This window comes from Anticarsia gemmatalis, chromosome 9 (assembly GCF_050436995.1).
Source record: "Anticarsia gemmatalis isolate Benzon Research Colony breed Stoneville strain chromosome 9, ilAntGemm2 primary, whole genome shotgun sequence".
Lineage (NCBI taxonomy): Eukaryota > Metazoa > Arthropoda > Insecta > Lepidoptera > Erebidae > Anticarsia > Anticarsia gemmatalis.
Window position 1 is genome coordinate 11,081,424 of NC_134753.1, and position 26,270 is coordinate 11,107,693.

A 26,270-nucleotide genomic window follows, 5' to 3' on the forward strand; every position below is an offset into this window, starting at 1 on the left:
TAAAATTATCACAAAATACAAGTACGTAAGTAAGTAGTATGTTTGATTTTATATTCACTGTTGTTGTGACTATGTTGATTTGTGTGTATGTATGTTAAACTGCTAGATTCTATGATTAAGGTGTGACGCATGGGAATCCTTACATCACCTACATGATGGCAATTACCCACCAAAATTAAGCCAGCTATTGCGTGCGTAAATAGATTTCAATGAACTTATTATTATTTACTCAAAGCGATAAATCCGCCAGGTTAAAGTGGCATTGGGCCCATCGAGAGACACCCGGAGAGATAGGCTATTATTGCCGTGAAGTGGGTGCCTCAAGATGGTCGGCGGCGACGGGAAAGACTCAAACGGGTCGCGTTCTTAGATGGCAAAAATCCACCGAGGGGACAGGCCTCTGCTTAGCAGTTAGACACAGAAATCGGCTTGTTAAATAAAAATGAGTCTCAATCTCAAATATTCAATAAGTGTTAGACGATAGAGAACGACAATACAGAATCTAAAAAAACACAAATAGCCATACACTGACGGTAAACATTTTCATGTCGAACCATCATTAGACTATAAAAAGGCGTGGAAGCCGTACATGGAGGGCCCGAATGGCATTTCGTATAAATGACATTCGGGCCCTGCCTAGTCCTCTTTATCTAGCCTACGCCTTAAATCGTATCGACAGGAGCTCTGGTACAATAAATAAAATAAGGCCGTCTACACCTAAACTACAACCCACTATAAAAAAATATAGTTGATCAAGAACCGAGGACATCCTGACTTCGGAGGCTCCAGTACGCTGCACCACCTAGTCATAGCGTAGCTACGTCACTGTAACTTCTCTTAACGATTTATAACTGCTTAACTGTTAGTCAAATATTCTTTCGTTGTAATTTCTGGAAGTTTCTATACTTACATAAATTCATGATTTTTCACTTTTTGATAGAATTTTATATCTTTTCAAAATATATGTGTAACTTATACAGATCAAGTGCGGAAAGACTATTATTAATAACACAATTAAATAATAAAATGACTATACACCAACTTATCGCATCGTATTACGTTTAATCCGTTATTTTAGTTCGAGAACTCACAGCTGATGATAAGCCTATCATTTTGGACGGAGTACCTACTATTTTGGGCATAAGTTAATGATAGTATAGATTGTATGGTTATTGCAGCTTTATGGTAGTTATAAATAGGTCCAATGAAACGATAAACAGGGTAAATAGGATATCTGAAAGGCATTCCTATTAAAAGTACGGATTACTATTTGAAAGTCTGATTCGTGAAAATTCGCTAATTGTTCTTTCTGCAATTCTTTTACCAATTTGACAGACAAATGCAGTAGGATAATCGTAAACTCGGATGACATAGACGATTTCTTACGATTTGAAAACCGGCTAATCATTGAACAAATCTGTTTGAAACTCTGATCAGCTCCTCTAGCGGGTGTCACCGGAACTATTTTTGTCAAATTCTCAATGCTCTTAAGTACCGACTGTGGAGAAACGCGCTATTGATGACACTTGTTTATTACTTGAAAACAGATAATGATCATCGAGCGTCGCTAGATCACGTGCTCATCTACACACAGATTGAAGAAGGAAAACCTTAGATAGACGGTTAGGAAACTTTTGAAGCAATCAATTATTTAATACTAGCTGACCCGCGCAACTTCGCTTGCGTCACATTAGAGAGAATGGGTGAATTTTTTCCCCGTTTTTGTTACAATTTTTACTGGTACTTTACTCCTACTGGTCCTAGCGTAATGATATATAGCCTATAGCCTTCCTCGATAAATAGGCTATCTAACACTGAAATAATTTTTCAAATCGGACCAGTAGTTCGTGAGATTAGCGCGTTCAAACAAACAAACAAACTCTTCAGCTTTATAATATTAGTACAGATTAATGATAAAATATTTTCCGTCACTAACGGTCTAACTTTGATGCCACGTTAGCCAAGAGACGAGCTAGAACTTAATTCCAGTACTTTCCTAAAAACTCTCAGGTATGCAGGTTTTTCACTATGTTTTATTTATACAGTTAAAACAAGTGGCAATAAGTTTGTAATACACACATAACTTGGAAAAGTCAAAGGTGTGTGCCCTGGATTCGAACACGAAACAAACGAGGGTGGCTAATGGTAACGCCACAATCAGGCTTTTTAGGCTATCACTTGATTTCTAACACTATAATATTCTATTTATGTAACATTTAGGTATGGACGACGACCTGGCTACAATGCTTTATGCAACAATGTGGTTTATTGCAGTCGCAACAGGACTCGGGACACGCGTTTCCTTTACAATGTAGATAGATTGTCTCTTTTTCTTTAACTCACCTAGTTAGGGTAGTAAACAACATACATAGAAGCATAAAATGGAGAGCTCTCTGATGTCCCGTTTTCTTAAATCCCACGCTTTCTTATAAAAGTTCGTGTTCCCAAAGTTTTAAAACACATGCTACCTATGTTCCACTAGTTCAACGGTCCCCCAACTAAGCTATAACTCCTTTGCTAATAGGCTCATAATCTCCAACATATTTCGGCAACAACCTTCACGTCAAACATGATTTTACATTCGCATATACGTAAGGACACGTAAAATTACTTACAAAATATGTTTGTAATAAGGGACCACGGTCAAGTCTTTGTATTCTTTTTGGTATCTGATCTTGGCTGGGCTGAATCGAGGCCGGCGCCCCCCCTCCTGCCGCTTGCCCCCCTCCCCGCCGGAAGTGGCGCGTGGGGCGCACGCGACGCCAGCGCCACCCCGCGACCCCCCCTCGCGGCCCGCACCTCACGTTGTGACGAGGCATGCAAATTTCCTCGACCTCCTAAGGCCACGATACCGATCTAGGTAGGTGAAAATGCGTTACAAATGTATTTTCCGCCTTCCTGTTCTCTCTAACAAGGTCGGGAGGTGAAAGATCTGATCCGGTTTGGACTGTTTTGGATAATTATTCGGTGGGGTTAACCTTATTTTGAATTATTTTGAAAATGCGTTTATAGCAAGTTCAAGTGAGAGTTCGAAAAACATTGCTGTATCATTGGTTAAATAATATTTAAGTCACACTACTTTTGTTTCGCGAGTATCACCTTACTTCCAAGTTAGCCGTTCCAGATTTGTTGTACTGGCTAACCATATTGGAATATTAAGTTCAAAAATATGTAGGTCTGTTTAAAAATAATCAATAATAAAACCCATACTAAACACTAGTTACCAGACAGCGTAACTTATAAACCAATCAAAGAATCTCTTTAATAACATTTATATTGGTTTCTTTGCCTGTTTTTGTTAACTAATAGATTATTTACTGAAAAATCATTAAAATATCTCCATAACAATATCTGACTCTTATACAGAGTGTTGTATTTTGTCGGGACTACTGGATAGCGCGAGGCGTTCGGATTGTCATAGGAACGACATCGACGCGGAACACACCAACACACTGCTTCTCAGTCCACTTTACTCTGAAGAAAAATATCGCTGTGTCTTTCTTTGAAAAATTATTACAAAATTGGTGTAACTTTTGTGTTAATAAAAGCTTTTGTACAGTATATTTCTTGAAAACATTGTTTTAAAAGATATAAGTTGTGTTAATCCCTTACTCCTTCATTTAGCGATAAAAAAAAATTTCTTAAAACGCTACTAAAAAGTTTGATTTGTAGTTGAACTCACTTGTCAACCTACGAAGTACGTTTTTTATGAATTTAGCAATTAAATCTATATTATAATAATCTAATATTATAAAGCTGAAGAGTTTGTTCGTTTGAACGCGCTAGTCTCAGGAACTACTGGTCCGATTTGAAAAATTCTTTCAGTGTTAGATAGCCCATTTATCGAGGAAGGCTATAGGCTATATATCATCACGCTACAACCAATAGGAGCAGAGTACGAGTGGAAAATGTTACAAAAACGGGGAAAATTATGTCTCTCTTATGTGACGCAAGCGAAGTTGCGCGGGTCAGCTAGTGAAATATAGAATTAATATCATTTTCGCGTATAGAATATAGTATAGAATATAACATAGAAAAATGGGACAAAACATGTATATTTTAACATACTGACACCAATTAAACAAGGTTAAAAAAACTGTTTACTCATCGAACACTGACTTTGCTTTTTAATTTCATTACTAAATTGCAACACGTTCATAACATCATATCATGTCAAGTTGTAACAATCCCGCCTTTCAATGGACTCGCGGTACATTAATAGATTGGTCCACGAATACAACTATTAGCGAAATTAAATCAATAAAGATTGCAAGTTGTTTGCGAACTTTTTTAACGTCTTAATCCCTTTTAAAATTGTCCGTAGTAAAGCTTCTACTAAGTTATAGACAATTATTAATAAGGAGATTTAAAATTAGGGCATGTTGCTCTCTCAAAATGTTGTTAGAATTTTATGTATTCGATTTTCCTAAACAATTTACGAGAAAATGCCTTCGAAATTGCTTCGGCTAGCGACTTGTTGGTGTATTTGTGTTTGGTTTAAAATTACGGCCTATTTTCTAAAACCCTTCTTCCAGCAACGATCTATTACGACATGCACCCCTTGGTTCCCGTGACAAAAAACTAAATGGGTCAATGCATGGGACATTCTGAGACATCGCTCGCGGGAGTTTGTTTGTAAATCCAGCCGGGCGCAAGCCGTCGCCTTTATTTACTCGAATCATGCAAGAAATCGGCTGGCGCTACGCAACCGTGCCGCAGTCATGCTCCGCCCGCCCACCGACTAACATACTCGGCAAGCTCGAGCCATGGCTACTCGTGATACCCTGTGCAGTGCTTCGTAATTGTGATACTGTTATGTGACGATGTCTCAGGCTGCCGGCGGCAAGAAAGGCGGCAAGGGCCCGCCGAAGAAGAATGCGGACGAAGATAAAAACCCGCCGGCTAAGGCCACGGAGGAGACCAAAGATGAGACGTCCTCTAACAATGGTGATAAGAAGGAGGTTAAGGAGAATGGCGCTCCGGAGATGGTGGTCAAGCCTCCGAGCGCCGGAGTCAACATCAGGGAGGTGGCCGCCAAGATCCTCATGCTGGCACAGAAGGGAGAATGGCCGGCGGTGGAACAGACCCTCAAGGTTCTGGAGAAGCTGGTGGCGGCTGGTGGAGAGGATGCCGTCTCTGTGCCCATGGCAGGAATACTGGATCCGGTGAGTATTATTTTCATTTTAAGCCGTTCGAAGACTTTTTTCGGGGGACTCTCTCACGTAGATTTAAGTATGACATGGTTTCTTTCGAATGGCTGGCTCCTGTGGGTGCACGCGATGGTTTCGTGTCCTTCGATCGCTTCTTTTTCCCCTTCACGGGATAGCTGTGGGTTTATCCAGTAGCTATACACATAGATACATACCGTTGAGGGGATTTGATATAAGACACCACGTTGCCATGGCGCTACTACACAAGATTAGGGAATGACGGTAATACGTTATTTGGGAACATTAAAAACTTTTTTGGTATTGATTCGAAAAAATGGGCACAATATAAATTTATTTTGTTTTGTCGTGTACGTTTAGAGCGAGTTGGTCGTGATTTCATTCTTAATTAGTATTTTAACAGGTTGGTTCTCAACACCGACCGCTGTCCGTTACAAGTATCAAACATTTGTGAAATATGTGAGGAATTTTTACTACCTCCGCATAGTAAATAGTTCCGTTTAAGTACAATACTAACAAGGGATTTTTGTTACTTTTTGAATGAAATAAAACGGAATTCCTTTATTTTACTCATTATGAATGTGTGATTCAACTTGTATTGTGGTCTCGTTTAGGAAGAATTTAATCACTTCACTTGTAGACATTCATTTAACGTATTATTTTACCATATTCATAAAGGTTAATAAGTGAAATAATTCAGAAATTTAATTCGCAAATGTACTGCAGAAATACTCCAAATATTCTACGACTCTCGGCAATAACGGTATCAAACCGTCTAGACATAAGACACCCTTCCCCGCTTTGCATAATGCACCTAAACATCGCACAATATATCATTACTTTGATTTCAACCCTTATACAGCCTTATTTTATGCTTTATTACACATAACAATGGCCTTGTTTTAGTCCAAATTAATTCGAGGTACAGTTAAGATGTCCTTCATAGTTTTTCGTTAGCCGCGTGGAAGCCAAAGGTCTTGCTTAGGACTAAAACCTTCAACTTTCGTAGTCCACATAATAGTGGCTAGTTTTCCATATAAAAGTAATAAATTATAATTCAGCATCCAATGTTATAATTGTATGGTATTAAAGTATTGCATCAGAAAATATGAAAAAAATGTTTTGTCGTTATCAGATCGTGCGATGCGTGTGAATGAAATGTATTTACGATTTCAGTATGAGCTACTGAAATCGTAAGTATTTAAAGCAGAATGAGGGCATTTTTTATTAAAGATGAATTGTATTAGTATTTTTTTTTGTCTACTGTTTTTTGTCTACTAGTGCCTTTTAGGGAGAACTTGTTTCTCCAAAACAGGCACTTTCTTGGAAGTAAACATATATTTAGCCGGGTAAATATTTTTTGCAATCCCATGCAATAAAGGTAAATAAAACTATTTTATTTTGACCAAAGTAAGCCCTTATGTTATTGCTACGCACAGTCTAGCAACTAGCGTAGCAACAAAACAATAAATACCCGAGTTTACATAAGTATCTAAAGAGAACAGTAATAATATGGAGCAAAGAAAAGAATGCGCATGCGAGCAAAAAGGCTTCAGTGATAGTATGTTTTTGTTTGTTGTCTTAATTTCATTTGATTTAATACATTTCTGGGCTAAAAGTCATGTGCTAAGATGTGGTTGTATTGAGGTTTTTTTATCACGCAAAGCTGTACGATTATTGTAGAGCTTACGTAGCAGCCGTCAGAAGTGAAGCATGCTACGAAGCAGCCTACGGCGTAGAGCTATGGCGATTTTTTTGTTTTTAAATTAACGCCAAGAATGTCATATTACCATGTTACATTGAATACTTAGTGCAAGCTGAGCTTATGATAGTTTCGTAGATTTCAAATTTGTTGATTATGTGTGTCTGAAATAAATCTACTTGCACATAGTCATTTATTATTACAAATTGCATTGCACGGTAATTAGAACCTTTGTTTAATCGTCATCCCGGAAATGCAAATATGCAAATATTTTTCTTTTACTTACGATTTAATTATGAACTTGTGGCTTTTAAGTCTATGGCACAAATAAGCCATAGACATTTTTTTATTATTATTGGACAACCAACACACAGTCACTTGATGCCAAACTAAGCAGAGCTTGTACTATGGTATACAAATAACTGATTAATTACATACTTATACAGATAAATTAACAACCAGGCTCAGAAGAGATACTCGTGCTCATCACACAAATATTTGTCCCGGGTAGAATTCGAACCCACCACACGCGGCGCTACAGTTCTTGCAGCGAGGTGACCACTGCGCCAAACGTGATGTTAAAATACTAACAAAACAAGCTTTATCATTATTAATAGTTTTATATATTAAGCAGTAAAAGATAACGCTAAAAGCTAAAATAGTGTCGTTGAATTGTCGATATTCGTCGATAAGATTATTTTGCCTGAATTGTCACATGGCCTTTTGTTTACACAGTGTAAACAAGAGGCATATATACAAACATAAAGTTTGTTCTAAAAATTATGACCTTATTGCTTAGATACATAACTGATACATAGCCAATAGAACAATGTAGATTAACATTAACAACATTTTTAAGCTCAAGTTTTAAACTTGTCGGAGATTTTAACAGGTTTACCTCAATTTTACCGATCACTGAATACTAAAATTTATTATTTAATAATTCTTATAACTAGTGGCGCGGCCGTAGTGGTAGTGAATCTTTACCCGAAATAATTATATCACTTACCTAAGTATGTATTGTATCAGAAACAGAGACATACAAAAATAATTTAAAAACTGTAAATTTTTCAACATTTAACTAAATGGCCTTTAAAGTGCAGTGTTTGTTTATACCAAACAGACGAGACGACGGTTTTAATTGCCTTTTTATGACATTCATATTAAAACCAAATATTAAAAAGTTATAAACACTGCGATAAAGTAAACAATAACTTTAAATATTTGGGGCAAAAACTGTATTGCATACATATAGCAGAGCTTTGCGGAAGATCACGAAACGCTACTTATTTGACTCGCGCACCTTCGCCTTCGCTTGCATCACATAAGAGAGAATGGGTCATAATTTTCCTCGTTTTTGTTACATTTTTTACTGGTACTCTGCTCCTATTGGTCGTAGCGTGATGATATAAGCCTATAAGCCTTCCTCGATAAATGGGCTATCTAATACTGAAATATTTTTTTTGACTATGATGTGAACAATGATGCGGTAAAAAAGACTTACATCATAGAAAATTTTTAATAACAGTATTTTTAGTTTATATAAAACCTGGAATGTGGAACAATTGAGGGTAATCGTTAAGTAAGATTTTGTTTGTATCTAACGTTACTTTTACGCTGTCATTTGCAGAAGTCCTTATGTGATAGAGGCACGCGTGGCAAACTTTAAAGACTCGCCACTTACCAACTAATTTCACTGTCTTTAAATAATTAAAATGATATCAAGCTTTGAAACACTTCAAATTAATTAAGGAGATCAATTCAACGCGCTTAAGCCTTAGCAAAAACTGTACTTACAGTATGAACTGGGTTATATATTTACATAACTATTTAATAACCTATAATATGTACAATGATAAAAGATGTATACAAGAGCAATTGTTAGTGCGGGAGTTGTAAAAAAAACAAAAAAAAAGTTTAATTTCAAAGGCTTGTCTAATAGGATAGTTAAAAACATGGTTTATGTTATGAAATTGGCTGCTACCATTTTTACCAACTATATTTATAAACCAATCAACGTTGAATGTTTACTAGTATTTTTTAAACCTATCTAAGAGCTTTTATGAGAAAGTAATATCATACTTTAATGTTCTATTATGCCTTTAAACGAATATTAGTGAAGATAACGGCAGTTTTGTAACGTAACAGATCGCAGCGATTAGCTTGATTTTTTATTGGATAGCCTTAAATCACGGTATTCGTTCATCCATACTTATCAGACGATCTTGTTTTTGCCATTAAATTGAGCGATAGGAACCGTTTTATTGATTTTGCAAACTTTTGTTTTTTCAGTGGTCAATAGAGTACCAAAATTCGTATGCTTTTAGAATAGCTTAACAAACAGAACAGACTTTAAGTAATTTTAAATTACGTAAACCCGCAACCAGACGCATACAGGCTACGGTTTACAGACAAAACTAAATGTAATAAGTACTATATTTTTGATTACAACGGTGATAGACATCAGATACAAGCAGATGCGTCTCTAAAACTTTTACAAATGGACGCACATAGCCCTGTAGGAACCCATAGTCCACTTACCGCAAATGGCCATCTCGACTGTATTTTGACTGTGGGCGATTAACTTTTGAGTCGATTCACTTTTTACACTTTTTGAGAAGAGACCAGTGTAGTGAACACTGATTTCGTAATAATCTACTGGACATGTATCACATTACAACGATTATAAAAATGGACAGCCGTACAATAATCAAAATTTAAATGTCCAGTATCCATATAAACCATAAGTTAACAATGAATTAGAATATTTTCGTAATCAGTGCACAATTCTTGGTTGCAAACTAAACACATAATGACATGGCATAATGTCTAAAGTTTTCCATTTAGGAAATGGAAACGGTCGTCGCATTAAAACTAATGTATTGTCTGGTACTACCTCTGTCGCCGTGCAAATTGCAATGAAATTACCATCACGTTGGAGAGAGATAGCAATACTCAAACAAGTTGTTTGTTAGATTAACATAGGACATAAACATACATCTATCTATACTATATATATAAAAATGAATTGCTGTTCGTTAGTTGCGCTATAACTCGAGAACGGCTGGACCGATTTGGCTAATTGTGGTCTTGAATTATTAGCGGAAGTCCAGAGAAGGTGTAAAAGGTGAATAAATTTGAAAATGCGCGGTATTAAATAAAGACAAGAAAGCGTGAGCGGAGCTGCGTGGATCACCTAGTAAAACATAAAAAAGGGATAAATAATGATAATGATAATTTTTGTTCACATTTTATTTACTTCATGTTTAAGGTTTCAACCTATAAAGCACTAAGATTTTAAAATATAGGCACATGTTACGTGTGCGACCCAATAGAATATATTTTTTTGTGATTGTATTATGACTGTTTTGGACGGGAATCGAACGTGTACCATCATTGTTATCTTTAGATCTTAGAGGAATGTATGAACATTTAAATTAACTCGTAAATTTTACCTATGAAAGCCAAAGATTCGCGAGTCTCTACGAAAATTCACTAAACATTTAGATAATTATTGAATGTGGTACATTCTGTAGCTATCTAAATATATCTCTAGCTGAGTTGACAAAGTTAGTAAACAAACGATAACCAATATATTTAACAAATCCCTAATCTATTATCATTCAACCCCAAAACAAAATACCGTCACAATTCCCCCAAAATACACCCAATATTCCTGGCCTAATTTCCAAAAAATATGATGTCCCATTCCTTATAAATAGTTGTTGAGTATCGCGACAGAAGGGGAGACTTAGAGCTGAGTTTTTGTAGCTCCTGGCTGAGGGAGCCTCGGCTCAGCCGGTGTATGTTCGATAACGTGGCAACGGATCGCGTGCCTGCCAGTCGCCCAACGAGACATCTTTCTACCTTTTTACTGCCTCTACAAAGGACTGTTTAGAGTTGGATCGATCAGAACTATCGCATATATGATTTGTTTTGCTATTTGCGTGAGATAGCCCGCTTTCCATTTTGAATTGTTGAGTCTGAATAAATCAATAGTGTTGTATTTATGTGACAGTAACTTCCTTGGCCCTGGTGCTCTGTGACCGTCGTGACAACGTACCTCGTGTTCGTCATCTGCGTGGTAGTAAGCTGTTCTAACAACTTTCGCTGCAGTTTCAATATTGATAGATGACATACATACTTTTTCTAGGAAATACGACCTTTGTAGCATGTATTTTATATTTGGCATTGGTGGATATAACCGATCATGTCTAGTTTATTCAAAAACGTAGTTTTACTTTCATTACTCTTATTTCGCTACTAAAAATATATTCAGTTTTATGTCACCATGTCAATGCGTTCTGTCTCTTAAAAATAGTAAACTGATCGCTCTTCAAACTTTACACCAAAATGATATAAACTTCAAGCCGTGAGAGTTACGTCTACGACCCTCGCAAAGTCAAAAGTTCTTCACCAAAAATGTTCAAGAATGTTGTAGTAAATAATATATTCAGGTGTGAATTAATTGTGGTCAAGATTACAGCTCACATCCGACGCAAAATATAGTTTTATAGGTCGTGCAATAATCGTCAAACATAGTTTTACAGCTGTTACTGAATTGGTACGAAGTCGTAATGAGCTCTAATGTAGCGAATATAAACCTAGTTAGACGAGAGTTTCGTTATTATTCAGATAACTGACCCTTAAGTACAGGCCGTATAAAATTCTCATTAGCTACCAATATTACCTTTGAAATAGTCACCAATATCTAAAAGATGAAATCTATGGAAATTCTGTCGAAACGTGTTAATTTTCTCCACAACTAAGTTCAACCGACAACAAAACATTTTGCTGACGTCACTAGTATTTTTGGCCTAGATTACTGAAGGTCTCTTAGCTCCAACAACGTATACATGGTACATGCAACTTGTATATGAGTTATAAATATAAAAATTAGATTATTCGTGATTTGACCACGTAAAGACAGCTAAAACTAATTCAAACAATTTGAGAGAGTAAGAGATTATGCAGTATCCGGAAAGTCAGACTTTTTACTACGAGCGGAGCAGCGAGCAAAGTGAAATGTAAAAATTGTTCAACATTCATACACCAATAAAATTACCGTTAGGAGAATAAACTTCAAGGAAATCTGAGCCTGTTATCATCTATTCAGATACCAATTTACATAGCACATCTGCACTCCAAAAATTAGTCCAAAACCATTATCCTTCGGTCTTTAAAACACAAGGTTGACCCATTCAAGTAGAAAACAAGACATCTATTTTTAGTGGTTCGGCGCGTGGCTCTAGAGCTCAATTAAAACTAAAACGTTAATAGTGAAGGTGGCGTGCTGTAAGTGTGCCAGACGGCTAACACCTGCCCGATACGATATTGTACCTTAAATCTATGAGTAATTCCTGAAACTTTCGAATGAAACTATTCACTGTCAAAAGGAATGTTTTCATTGCACGGTTATGTAGATAAAGATAAGTTTTCTGCGAAAAACGGCAATGTATCGCTGGGCATATTAGCGCCAATCCGATCAGGAGTCAAATTAGTCGCCGTGGCTGAAATAGGTCGGAGACATTGTCATCATCGAGAAGATAAAAGACATGCACACATTTTGCCCACTCACCACGTTTAGCAACATAGGACAAAGCTACAGTATACGCTTAAAGTCCTCACAGTATTTGCCGTAAGAACTATATTTTATTTCTTCGTTTTGGTCAAATTCTATCCACGCTTAAGTAATGCGTTCAAACGTGTAAATCCGTTCAAACTGGATTCACAGATATTCGTTGGTTCATTGGTCATTTACGAGCACGTGCTCCCAAAATTCTGAACCACCCCAATTGTTTGTCAATATGAAGCAAAACTAACCATTGGATCAAAAAATATTCAAAGCTTCATAAGGAAACGTTGGACTCATAAAATGGAAGCAACGTCGACAACCATAACACATTGAAGTAGAAAACAACAACTTAATACTCAACATCATTCTAATCTACACCACGCATCAACATTTGTCGCAACAAATCAGCAATTTGTGGTCACCTACATAGGGTCAACATCATTCGAGCTCAACGTGGCAATAAATCCGGCAAGCAGGACAGGACGACTCGTCGATAACCACGGGGGCTACTTCGAAGGCGGTGGAAGTTACGACCCTTATTTCCGCCTAAACGCGATATTTTTACCTCCCGCCCTACATAATTTCGGGTATAAATCGAAATATAAGCCGCGAACTGACCATTTCTGTGTCAAGGGTAGAGGCACGGAGTTTTGCGTGTTGGCCTGGCCGTTACTCGGTAATCGATGGGAGATTTTCGACCTTGGTCGACCACATCCTTGGGTATTGGTGACCTGTCTAATAGTTAGAAGGCCGCTCGTTTGAATGCCGTACGGAATGAGGGAAGTCGCCAGCGGTGGGACTCGTGTAACGCTGGAATTTCAAAGCGTCGTAATCGTTATTAGGTGCCGTTTGGACGGTGTTAATTGATTATTATTTAGATTGGCTTTTAATATTCTCTTACAGTTAGTTTTAAGTGCTTGCAGCATTTTATAAAATTGATCAAACGACTCATTTCTATTGTAATTATAGCATAACTGTGGTAAAATAGAGACATAACTGGTAACATAAATGATATGTAATATCAATGTATTTTAGAATAATAAAATGGGCAAAAACTCTACCGCTATGCGATTGTGACCAAAATATTATGCTTGAACATGTTTACATAATATAGGTAGATACAATTGAAGAAGCCGAAGCCGGTACCTCGGCTTAACTTACGCTTATGCTCTTAAAAAAGGACAGCTTTATTACTTTTGCAGTTTTACAGCTTTCTCAAACATTACACGGAATACATAAAGAAAGCATTGAATGCCGAAGTTTCATTACAGACGAAACATGCACAAAATATTTCTTTACTCTTTTAAAAAAGACTACAGAATTTTGATAGCAGAGTTTATTAGCCGAGCCATACACGAGATAGGAATATTCTAGAAATAATAAATAGGAATAACTTGACTAAGACCTTTGAATCGATTATGCGATGGAATACTATTTAATTTTACTGGTTAATTATTTTTATGCACCTTACGTTAGTATCCTATTGTTGGGCAATCACCTCTTCTCAGCCTTCCAGACACTTCTTTCGCTTGTTTTTAATTGTCATTCTTCCATCATCTTTATTGAAAATGATTGCAACAGTTAAAGATGTATGAGGAATGTCAACGAAAACTCAAAAAGTCGTTCTTGGACTGTTAAGTAAAGTTCTCTTCTTTCTGTATATTATCATTTTTTTAGTTCTAGAAAGTCCCTTGTTATTCAACATATAACTTCACTGTTCAGCACGAAATTATACAATTTTCTACTAGAGTTCCGCAAAGAACGTTTCTTTCAGAAGGCCTACAGACTAGCTATTTATCAACATTGTCAGTTGGACATGCAATGAGCTAAGTTTTTCAAAGTCGGAGTTAAATTAACATTCTATATTTAGTTTTGCAAGTAGCAATCGTAAATCAATAGTTGTTAGCGATTTGGAAAGGTTTTTCGGAAGAATCACTAGAGTAGGTATCGAAAGTCTTAGGTTAAGTACCTAAGAATAGTACGTTAAGTACCTAATAAGTTAATAGGTTTTCTTTCCGCATTTTTTATTGATATTCAGCTATCTTTATTAATAAAGTTATAGTTAAGTCAATTCTTTAACATAGTTTTATCAAAAACCTCTGATAAGAGCTATATTTTAGTTTAGAAAAAAGCAAGATCAATGAAATATTTTGAAGGAAATTTGAAGAAGTCTTATTTACTTCTTATTATTACATATAACATTATAACTTAAACAACATAATTAACTAGATATATTTATCCAAAATATATGTACTCCAGGATGTACGCCAACACTCGACAGACAAGGGTTAAATACTTTATACTTTCCTTCATACAATAAAAGTAGAAGCCAGTAGCGATAGCAATCACAATATTTGTCGCATTTTTTTTAACCAAGTGGTTTTAACAAGTCGTTTTCCTCATCACGTATGCAGAAATCACAAACAATTTTTTCCCCGTGAAAATTCAACTCCACTTAATCGTAATTGTTCATGAATTATGTATTAAGCTCAATAAAGTTACCGTAATTAATTCAATAGCGTATAAACAATTTGTTCGATGGTCTTCGAGCAGATGTACAAGGTCAATGCAGCGAATATTGAGTTTTATACCGATGTTGTTATTACTTACGTTTTATGATGTATTTTAGGAGTATGTACTGCTTAAAAACAATCATGCATTGGCTGACCTGCGCGATTCTGCTCGCGAGCACACCATATTTCGACAGTTTAGGAAATTTACAAGCATCTCCATGCCTAATTTTATAGCAATTAGTTTAGTAGTTAAACCGTTAAACCTTAACGGACAGAAAATTTTGACATCTTGGCAACGTCCAATTTTTGTAGTAAAATGTAAATCAAACTACCTTTTACTATGGTGCTGTAATCTGTTTGTAACTCAATCACTTAACGAAATGAGACTGTTTGTGAATTGTCTGTACAATCTACTTAACAACAATAACTAACGTAACAAAGAAGTGTTTATCATAATTGACATATTGAACAAACGATCTAACAAAAATTATAGTAGCTTCTACCTATCTATTACCTATCAGACTTTTTCATTTCAACAACGTTTCAGCTTACATTGCTTCGAAATCTCAAAATCTAGAACGATAATAAACAGTACGTAAAAAGCAGTAAGTTGGCAGGCTTCCATTGGTTTCATTCGTTACGTGAGGCAAGACAAGGCTTCTGTAGCTGTGCATCGAACCATTTGTACTATGCACGATGTTGCACTGACAACATGATATGAACTTTGAATGATAGACTTGTTTTAGGATCAATTGATTTATGACTTGAATAATCTGCAACTCAAAATATGTATATTGTAAGTGCAAATAATACTCAATATGGCTAAGTTGGCTATTAGAAATGGAAACATATCAAAAGTTACTTTACTATCTAATCAATTGTATAACGCTAGATTTATTTACTTCTTACTGTTCGAAACTTAAATAACGAAGAGACATTTTGTAAGATTTACTAAAAAGTAACGTTTTGATTTTGAAAAACCGATATTTATGTTAAATTACATATTAATAGATATTTAATTAATAAATAATAGGATCTATACTATAGTTAAGTAAGGATTTTTAAAAAGACACATTAAATTTTGCATACTTAATGGTTTTGAATCGTCGAAAACGAGCTGAATTTTCTTACACTATTAAATTGGTACTACACGTTTCATGTGGAAATTGTAGTATAGTTATTATAAAGCTCTATTATATTAATAGATGTCTAAAAAACCCGTGTTCCCACGATATGCATTCTAAAAGATGTTGAACCCATTTTTTTGGACGTTTTCACACAATTTTTAGCATAAATGAGGTATGTAAATGAATGTCGACTTGTATAATAATGTGAATACATTCCTTTCAAAGAAATATTATATACTACCGGCTTGGTAAAATGAATGAAACGAAACTACTATTAAGAAAGTAATTAAGTATGTGTTACGCCGAAATAATATTAAATGTTTCAGCAAAACTGTGTCTCGCATACCTCCTTTATTCGAAACTTTTAATGGAGTTAAGTACTTGTGGGATTTTGTACGTGAATTTCATTTCCTATGTAAAAATGTATGTCAATTAATTTTTTTGCCGGCAAATATGAAATGATTGACTTATGTGTGAATACTGTAATAGTTTGATATCGATTTTGTCAGTTTTTATGCTATTCCGAATATATCATTCAAGTTAAAGCAACAACGTGTTTATACAAAAAAGAATGTTAAAAAAATACATGTACCATTTTTCCACAATAATAACTATAAAAAAGTACAATTACATACATTCTGATTGAATTTTTTTATTCAAATAGGTCATCGTACAATTGTTAGGCCCAAGGTTTCGAAGCCGTAACTATTATTGTGGAAAACAATCAAAAGTTAAAGGGAGTCATTCGTAATAACTGAATGTATAGGAGGGGCGGGTTTTTTCAATTATGTGAAAACTTTGATACTAGTGAGTAAGCGAGTCAAGGACTTTGCAAGGTCGAACCAAATGGCCAACGCACACTTGTGGAGTATTTTTCAAAATTACCTATATTTTGATTACCTTTGTTATTATTTTACTATGAACATTTTTACAATTTAAGTAGAAAATGCTTAAAAGGAAAACGGCTATTTCATCGTCTTAAAAGAAATCTTAATTTGGCTGAAAACACAGTTGCACAGATTATTTTGTTCATTTTATTTTAACATAGTGTTACAAGAATGTCTTTCAATTTTTGGGCATAACAGAAAACTAAAAAGGCAACGTTTTTAAACAATATTTTATTCGGAAGAATTGCCGTAATAACAACATTATTCCATAGTATACTTAACTGATTATTATTTCCCTACATCCTTCCTTACTTCAAAAATACTAAAAACGATTTATTTTTCATCACATTAAACCAAAACTTAATAATATTGTACCTTATTCAGTCAGTACAAGTCGCCTCAATACTGGGTTTGACCGATGTACACGTGACAGCGTTGATGTCTTTCAGATGGACGAAGTGTCAGTCCGCGTTACACGATGTACTGCGTAGGCATTTGTATGAGGGCGGGCGGCGCGAAGACTTGTACACTTGAAACTATCTAATTGTACTGTTTTTTAAGCTGTTTTGCCTTGATGTTACCTTGTTCTTTAATTTGTGTTACGTATTACAATAGTAATAATTGTATATTATTGCTATTATTATTCACTTTTGTTCGTTTTAATTTTGATGTTTTCGTGCAAGCTTTCGTGTGTAATATGATTCTGAATTAGTGACACACACTAGTAATGACTTTTTCCTAATGGAATAAAATTTATTATGAAAACAAAATTTCATAACTTTGATGAAGAAATATTATTTTGCCATATCCACAAATCTAGGCATTTTTTCTGTAGATTTTATCTACCCATCTATTCAACCCACGTACTTTCTTTATCACCAAAATTATTCACCTTTCTATGACGAAAATGCCCTTTCTAATTACAAGTTTAGTCACCACTAGCGTCCTCTGTCGAACTGTGGGTGAATCACCGGATATGAGCCAACCGGATGTGAGTAAGGAGGTTAGTGTGATGAGTATTAATCGACTGAAAGCCGGATATTACTAACTAAAGGAAGCAATAACTATGAAAAGCTATGTGGCCTGAATTTCAGGATGTTAGGAAATTGCATCGTAGGTACTTGTGTTATGTTTTGATCAAATTGGGATGTGTCGTTTCCTCGTGGGGAACCGGTGTATCTGAAGGTCGCTAACATTATATGTTAATATTTAACTATAATAACATTAATGCTGGGTTCTATACGGGCCATCGTGGTTGGGTATGAGACCTTTGCCCAGCAGTGGGGCATCTACATAAAAAGCTGAGAAAAATAAAAAAAAACTTCAACGTAAAGATAACTGAGGTCAGCCTTACGCAAACCAAGAGTGACCCAAATTAGGGTTCGCAGGTTGGATATATCATGCCATATTCAAAAAAGTAACCTTCTTCTTCAATATAAATCTTCTTGATAATTATTAGCGAAGGATGCGATAATACACTTTATTTTGTTGCTTTTACCTCAAAAATATAAATCAATAATGTCAGTTCGGTTACATGCATCCTTCGATACAAAAAATTTAGGCTACATACTTTTGATTAAATAACAACTTTATTTATATATTAATACGATGATTTTAATGTATGACGTATTTAATTTGTTTAGTTATTTTTGTTTGCTAAACAATTTCAATTGTATTTAAACTTAATTGTTCATGGAGGACAATAATAATTAGGAAAATGGTACGAATAAATAATATAGATTATGCTACGTTTTTGTCTGAGAAAAATATATAAATAAATAAATGTTTGGATTAAATAACAGGTTTTAATTATGTTTTTGAAGTTTGCTTCTATTTTGTAAAAATCATCATAATAATAATATTATATTAAATGACGTAATTAGTAAAATCTGCAATGATAATCTTAGTTTATTCACATTAATCTTTTTACTTTTATTTCAAAGTATTTTTTTTTATTATATTTAGTTTAGTTAGCAAGGCAATGGTTACAGTGTGGTTTGCTTATTACTTAGTATTTCTACAGCAATCGACTATCGACGACCGGCTAGCAATAGAGAAATTTTGTATGAAATTCTAACTACTTTTGTAGAACATAAAAATTAAATTCTCGTTACTCGATAGAACCAACTTTTCAATAGCAAAGCCTTGATAGAAAATCTTGCTTTTCGCTAACTTAGTTTCTGTTTTCTATGAAGATACTAAACTACAAATGCCCGGTTTTTGAGTACATTACGCAGTTGTTTATCTATTCAACAGCGTCTGATCCCCTAGGGTATCAGTATTGGGGATCCGAACGGAATAACTCGTTTAAACTCATATAAAAAACATAAACTACCGCTAAATGTACCTTAGAAACCGGGGGTAAGTAATACAATATATTTAATGATAGATATTAAATAGATAACCGAAGTAATATAGTCATTACACAATGACGTCACGGAGCCGTTTCGTTTCGCGTGTCTGAAAATTATGTTTGTAAAGTAATAAATTAGACAGAACCAGTACCTTATCAAAATATTGACAAAAATCTATAACGATATCAGTTTTCATTGATTTTGAGACCTATTAAAATATATAGAGGCTTTTATAATGGAAACAGTATTGGGCCTGCCTATTTTTTTTCCTCGATAACCAGAACAATATTTGTTACTTAGGCTTACTAATTATAATTATTAGCTATGAAGTTGGTGTGGTTGCAGGTTCAAACCCGAAGCACACACCAATGTTTTCGAGAGGCTTTGGTCATTTCATCCCACTTAAAACTTATCCCGCGGGATAAGTTGTCCACATTAATATTTTTATTATTTTTCTTTAGTCAACTCATCCCGCTTTAAATAAAAGGTAAAAATGTACTGTATTATTTGAGATATTTGTACATTCGTAAACAAAAGTGTTGCTATAAATGTGGTCTTAAGTTTATTACAGTAGGAGATGAGGTTAAATAAATATTCTTTTTGTGTTATAAGCTTTATATTAAAAAATGTCTGATGTATATTATTACTCACTTATTTATCAATATATTTTATTTCCTTTCTTTTTAAATAAATAAATATCATTGGACTAACACACGATCATTTGATTCCAAACTAAGCAGAGCTTGTACTATGGTAACCAAATAACTGATAAACATACTTATATACTTCAAAATACATACTTAAATACATACATTGACATCCAGGCTCAGAACAAATACTCGTGCTCATCACACAAAGATTTGTCCCGGGTGGGATTCGAAAGGACAACTCCCGCTCTAAGAATTGCTCTTGTGTCGCGAGGACTATTATATATGTTGGGACACTTATTTAGAAATAAAACGTCATTTTTTTTAAACTAAACTTGTTGAATAGACTTAGTAGTACTTACTTCCGTAATCAATTCCGAATTTTAAGAAGTAGCTCTATTCAGAAGTAGCCGAAAGGGACAGTGGACATAATGAGTAATAGTCCATTAGCAAGTTGGTTACCACACTGAGAATTAGCCCGAATGCGCGTGAACCACTTTTTTTCAAGTCTGTACAAATCGTAAAATATATCAGCGGGATGAGTTGTCCGATTCAAAAATTGTACTAGGTCAACTCATCCCGCGGGATGAGATCAAGCAGGATGAGTTGACCAAAGCCTCGTTTTCGAAGTTATGTGTATTTTAGAAACAAGTAACACTTGCTCTTACGGTGAAGGAAAACATCGTGATGCAACTATGCATGCTTGAAAGATGTTTAAAACAGTACTTGAAGGTATGCAAAGTCCCCAAACCGTAATTGACCAGCGTGGTGGTTTCAAGGCCTATCCTTCCCTCATTATGGGAGGAGACCCTAGCACAGCAGTGGGACATTAATGAGTTAGATTAATATATCTACTTAATTGAAATAAAAATGTACTGGGAATTAGTCAAGGAGAACTCTTCTAGAAACAAAATTAAAATTCATTTTGCTAATAATTAAGATACGATATTACATATACCTAATACCAATGCATTATTATTTATGCATTGTAATATAAAAAGTGTGAGGAAAGGACAATGAGGTATTAAATAATATAAATTATCTTAATATGCAGTTGACAACCGCGCCATTATGCAACTTTTAACATATTTTAAAGAAAACAAAATGGATGTGAAAATTGAATATGCATTCAAATAATATATTGTATTATTTGGTTCCCTTAACTTATGAAAGAGTTTGTGTATAATATAATAAGTTTAAAAAAAAAATTACGTATAAGTAGGGCAGGGTAGAGCAGTGATAGCCGAGTGGTATAAGTTGACACCTCCCACGCAAGTGGTCGCAGGTTCGAACCCAAGGTAACACACCAATGACTTTTCGAAGTTATGTGTGTATTAGAAATAATTGTCACATGCTCCAACGGTGAAGGAAAACATCGTGAGGAAACCTTGCATGCCTAAAAATTTGTTTAATACATTTATTGAGGGCATGCAAAGTCCCCAACTCGCACTTGGCCAGCGTGGTGGACTCAAGGCCTAACCCCTCCCTCATTACGGGAGGAGACCCTTGCCCAGCAGTGGGACAGTAATGGGTTAAATTTAAAATAAGTAGGGTTGTAAAGTTTCATATCAATTACTGTATTTTTTAACTTAGTTTTTTTTTGCATTGTTCTCTCTACAACGTTCTGAGATATTGGAATAATTTTCAGACAAATTATATCAGAAAGATATTTCATCGAAATCGATTCAGTATTTATAACGTACATGCAACACTCATCTAAACTTTTGTATTTCAAATATCTGTACTTTACTACTACAAATAAAGAAAATGTTTCACGAATAAAACTAAAAGGTATTACGAAATGGTTGCCATAAAATGGCCTTAATTGCATACACCATTACTGATGGTGTACGCCCTGTGGTAATGTGCTATGTATGCTAAATTCAGATGTGCCTAATACTAGGAAACATTACTTAGATATTACTTTACTTTAAATATACCTTTTCTTAGCTTTTTCGTTATTTATTTAAGTGCTAGATGAATCGAGAACATAGATGGGGCTGATCACATATTTTCCTTTCCAAGTGCCTTAGCTGGCATTCGGCATGGTCTCCGCTTGTACGCGGCTAAAATATCTTTAAGCCGCATACAAAAACATGGTTATCTGATCCCAAATTAATTCGAGCTCTTACACCGTATATATATACTCGTGCTCATCCACATATTTGTCTGGAGTGGAATACGAACCCGCTAAACACGGCGCAGCAGTTTATATTTTTCCCCAATGCTCACGCTTATAGAATTTAAAAAGACCTTAATATTTACTAACCACACTAAGAAGGGTTGTAGGTAAAAAATATAATACAAAAAATCTACATGCCTATATAAAAATGTTAATTTCTTAAAAGAAGCATGCAGTGTTATGTCAAGCTCAATGCAGATAACATATAACTTATAGTGTGCCTACTCGCATTAAATTACAGTAATTTAATACAATTTACATAAACCATTTCACCTTAATTCAACCCCAATTTTCGCAAACATTCATCATGAACATTTGTTTTAGAAAATTTACTGCACGTTATTACTGTCAAGCTTTTTTTTATTTAATTTGCAACAATCATTTTGAACATGTTACATGAAAATAGTAGAAAGTTTCTAAATAAACAGAATTACTTTTGGATACACATAGAATAAACATACAAAAATTATACAAAATATTAAGCTAAACACGGAAAAGCTAGCTAAAGATTTAAAAAAATCGAAGTAAATTATATAGTAGGTATATAGTAGGTGGCATAAAAAGTTTAAATATTTAAATGTCAAAATTTTGTGATAAATTGAAATCATAATTTTGGGATCATTCAATTTTGACGCCTAATATGACGCAAGTAAATGTAAAGGGAATCCATAGATTCTAACTCACTTCTTTATAAACACACTATAAACCTATTTTAGTTAAAAAGCTACTATAATATGTTTTCTCTTTTACATTTTGCTAAGGAGTGATAGAAACAAAACACTTTATAAGCCTTTCATAACTTTATAGATTTTTATGAATAAGAGGGTGAATATTTATTTGAAAGACAATAGTGTCATTATTCTATCCTAAAAAGGAGCTAAGGAAGTTTGTAAATAAAATAGAACAAAGTGTTAATACAAGTAACGTGTAAGATCATTAAAATAATTATAACGGGTCACGCTTGCCGCTAATCACTCAAACGGCTTTCCTAACCCCTTTTTGTTTATAATCTACCTACTTGAATGTTTACAAGACATAAACTGTTGGCGATCGCTACCGTGTGCTGCGTTCCGGAATTGTTTACTTCTGACATTAACATCTACATCTACTTTATTGTCATGATCCAAAAGTTTTTTTTTATTATTATTGAAATGCAAAAAGCATCACCAATTAAAAAAAAGAAAACAATATATTCTTTGGTCAACTTCTTCGCTCTTAATTAGAATATGCAAACAATCTTTCTTGAAATATGTTTATTATTTTGTTGTTTATTTTTTTATTTAAAATAAAAATAAATATCTTGAGAACAAAACTATACTACTATATTTATGCTAATTTAGTTTCAATTCTGATATAATTTTAAGTATCACAACAACAATTATTATTTGAATTACAATAAATAAACAAAATATTATCCAAAAAGGTTGATATCATTGTTACGTTTTCAATTTATACTTTTAAATAGAATTGTCATTTGTTTATTTTCATTGCTTGAAGATAACAAAATGGAATCCATTGTATATTTTTATTTTGTAATTATTTTAAGAGATTACGTATTATTATGTTTTGACAAAAGACTATTTAATTAACATAATTGGCTTGGTAAAATAACGTTTTTATTGATCACATTATTTTTAATGATGAAATGAACACAACATATTATTATTATATTCGAAATATATTTATATTTTCGTCGCTACTTAAATGTTTCATTACCTATTTATAATAAGAAGATTGTATGAATTCAAAAATGCTGAATGTATTTTGATCATAATTAAAAAAATATTTATTCGGTATTAAAAACATCATTAACTTAATTTAGCCCTACAAAATCTTTCATTCAGTTTGTCTGTGGAAAATTTAATTTTCGTATTTTAAAATAAAGATAACTTTTAACTAGAGACTACCTAAATAGTTACTTATGGGGAAAGCCTGGTTTATTAAGATTAATACATTACATACGTGGATAGAGTAAACCATATATTAATATTCCTTAAACACACTTTGAAAAATTGGAAAGAACCATGTTTAACATTTCACGAACATGATGAACAACGATTAATATTCTGCCAGAAGATAATTTAACTCCATTAGTCTGTACAGTTTAGCAATATCCTCAAATAATCAAATTAAACCATTACGAAGATTGAAAAGGCCATTAATTTTGATTTTGTTAACCCGTTAACTGGGTATCGCAAATACAGTCAGCTACAGAAGTCGCTGAACATAATAATATTTAATCTTTCGTAACTCTATATTAAATCTTGCTTATTATTCTATGGAAAGAATACTTAATTTTTATTGATATGTTTAATTCCAACTAATTTAACTTGATTTCGTTCTGTTACTTATTACAACTTCGGTACAAAGACGTTGTGGCGCGGTGGGTTGTGTAACTGACTGCTAATTATGAGGTATCAGGTTCGATACCCGGGCCGGGTAAAGTACTATTGGACGTTATTTATTGATACAAGTATGTTTCTCAATAGTAGCCAAAAGTTTATTAATGTGCCTAGTGAATGGCAGTAGGCTCGCCTTCTTTTTCATGGATACATATAATCATATACCTCTGCTTACACCTTACATTATAACAGGCGTCATATGAAGAATATGATGTACATAATTATTAAATGTTTAATTCCATCTAATTCTACTTTTTCCAATTAATTCTTTTCGATTTTGTTTAGGTAAAGAGGTTTTGAATGTGTGAAGTTGTTAAGCGACTTTTCTAGCTAACTTTACTTTATGTAGCTCTATCTTGTAAATTGCACCACACCTACAGCCTTGCTATTTATCGGCACGAAACGGTTCAGGAGGGCCTTTTGGACATTAGTTCAAGAGTTTTCGCAGTAATCGTGATTTGTAATGAGTTGAAAACTTACAACGTGAATGTTCGTGAGATTGGAGCTTCGTGTGAGTTCACTTAATGAATAGGTCTGTTTCTTGAAGTGTTTGTTGCATGGTTTTGGCAATTAGAGCGTGTCTACTGTAGGTCAAGATAAAGATATGCCAGAGGGGATTTATAGACGAGGTGAAGCAAAAAATACTTCCTTAGGCATTTTTAGTTTAACTAAGTGGAGAGTTACGAAGCTGTGATTTTAAAATTAGTCTATCCGTAATCTTCACAGCGAGTGATCATATGCATGGGCTGTTTCTGTCATCGTCATCATTTTGAGCCGATTATTTCATGTTTATACACATTACTTGTATAATTGTCTAAGTTCTCCTTTGTCTGACGATTATAAATTATCTGACGATTGAAAAGTGGGACCAAAGTCTTGATTTAACATTTCACCTGTGCTAACATTTACTAGTACCACTGAATGTTCTGTACGCAATAACCGTGTCTGTGTCATTCGTGTATTGAAACAGACAAATATCATCAAATTCTTATATACATTTTTTTCTCCTACAGACAACGGGCATGACACCACTGATGTACGCGGTGAAGGACAACCGCACCTCGTTCGTGGAAAGACTGATTGAGCTCGGCTCCGATGTCGGCGCCAGGAATAATGTAAGTCACATAACATGCATAATACATAATAATCTCAAAACCTACCGTATCGATAAGGATAATGGCACTAATTGCTACAGACTACCGGCTCCTATTCTTCAAAGGCAATATTTAAAGTGGTCACTGCGCATGTAATTTGTTGTTTTCTAGCTATATGGTAGCTATCGAGTATAAATCAACCCCTTACCGTATCTCGAAAGAACTTTGTAAAGGATTTTTTGAAAATAACTTGTGAAAGCGATACGACAGTAATACAGAAAGTACCAAAAAATACAATGTTACGAGCCCTTGAGTCACGTAACTTTGGACGACTTTCCCATATCTAGAGACAAGGTACTAGCTGCTAATGATCATATAATTAAGTCCATTAGTTCATGTACTTGCAGTCACATACACGATAACATAACTTTTCACACACGCGACTTTCGCTAATGACATGTGTAATTCGAGGGAAAAATGCATTTGCGAAGTTTTTCTAAAGATAAAGAATATGGAAAGTTAATATGAACATGCTTTGGTTTTTAATTTTTCTAAGAATCATACAATTGTTATGTAATATTAATGTCATACCATACACATATTACACATTTCGACGTCT

The 26,270-nt window shown here is 34.3% G+C and overlaps 1 protein-coding gene across 1 annotated transcript in view; it reads left to right on the top strand.

Annotated features, from left to right (window-relative positions):
* Positions 1-4,757: 4,757 nt before the first annotated feature.
* The window catches only part of nompC (no mechanoreceptor potential C), a 44,732-nt gene continuing 23,219 nt past the window's right edge, over positions 4,758-26,270 (top strand). The window contains exons 1-2 of the mRNA XM_076118214.1: positions 4,758-5,165; positions 25,571-25,672. Of these exons, the coding sequence (XP_075974329.1) occupies positions 4,824-5,165; positions 25,571-25,672 (444 nt within the window). The 5' untranslated portion in view covers positions 4,758-4,823. The remainder of the gene's footprint in view (positions 5,166-25,570; positions 25,673-26,270) is intronic.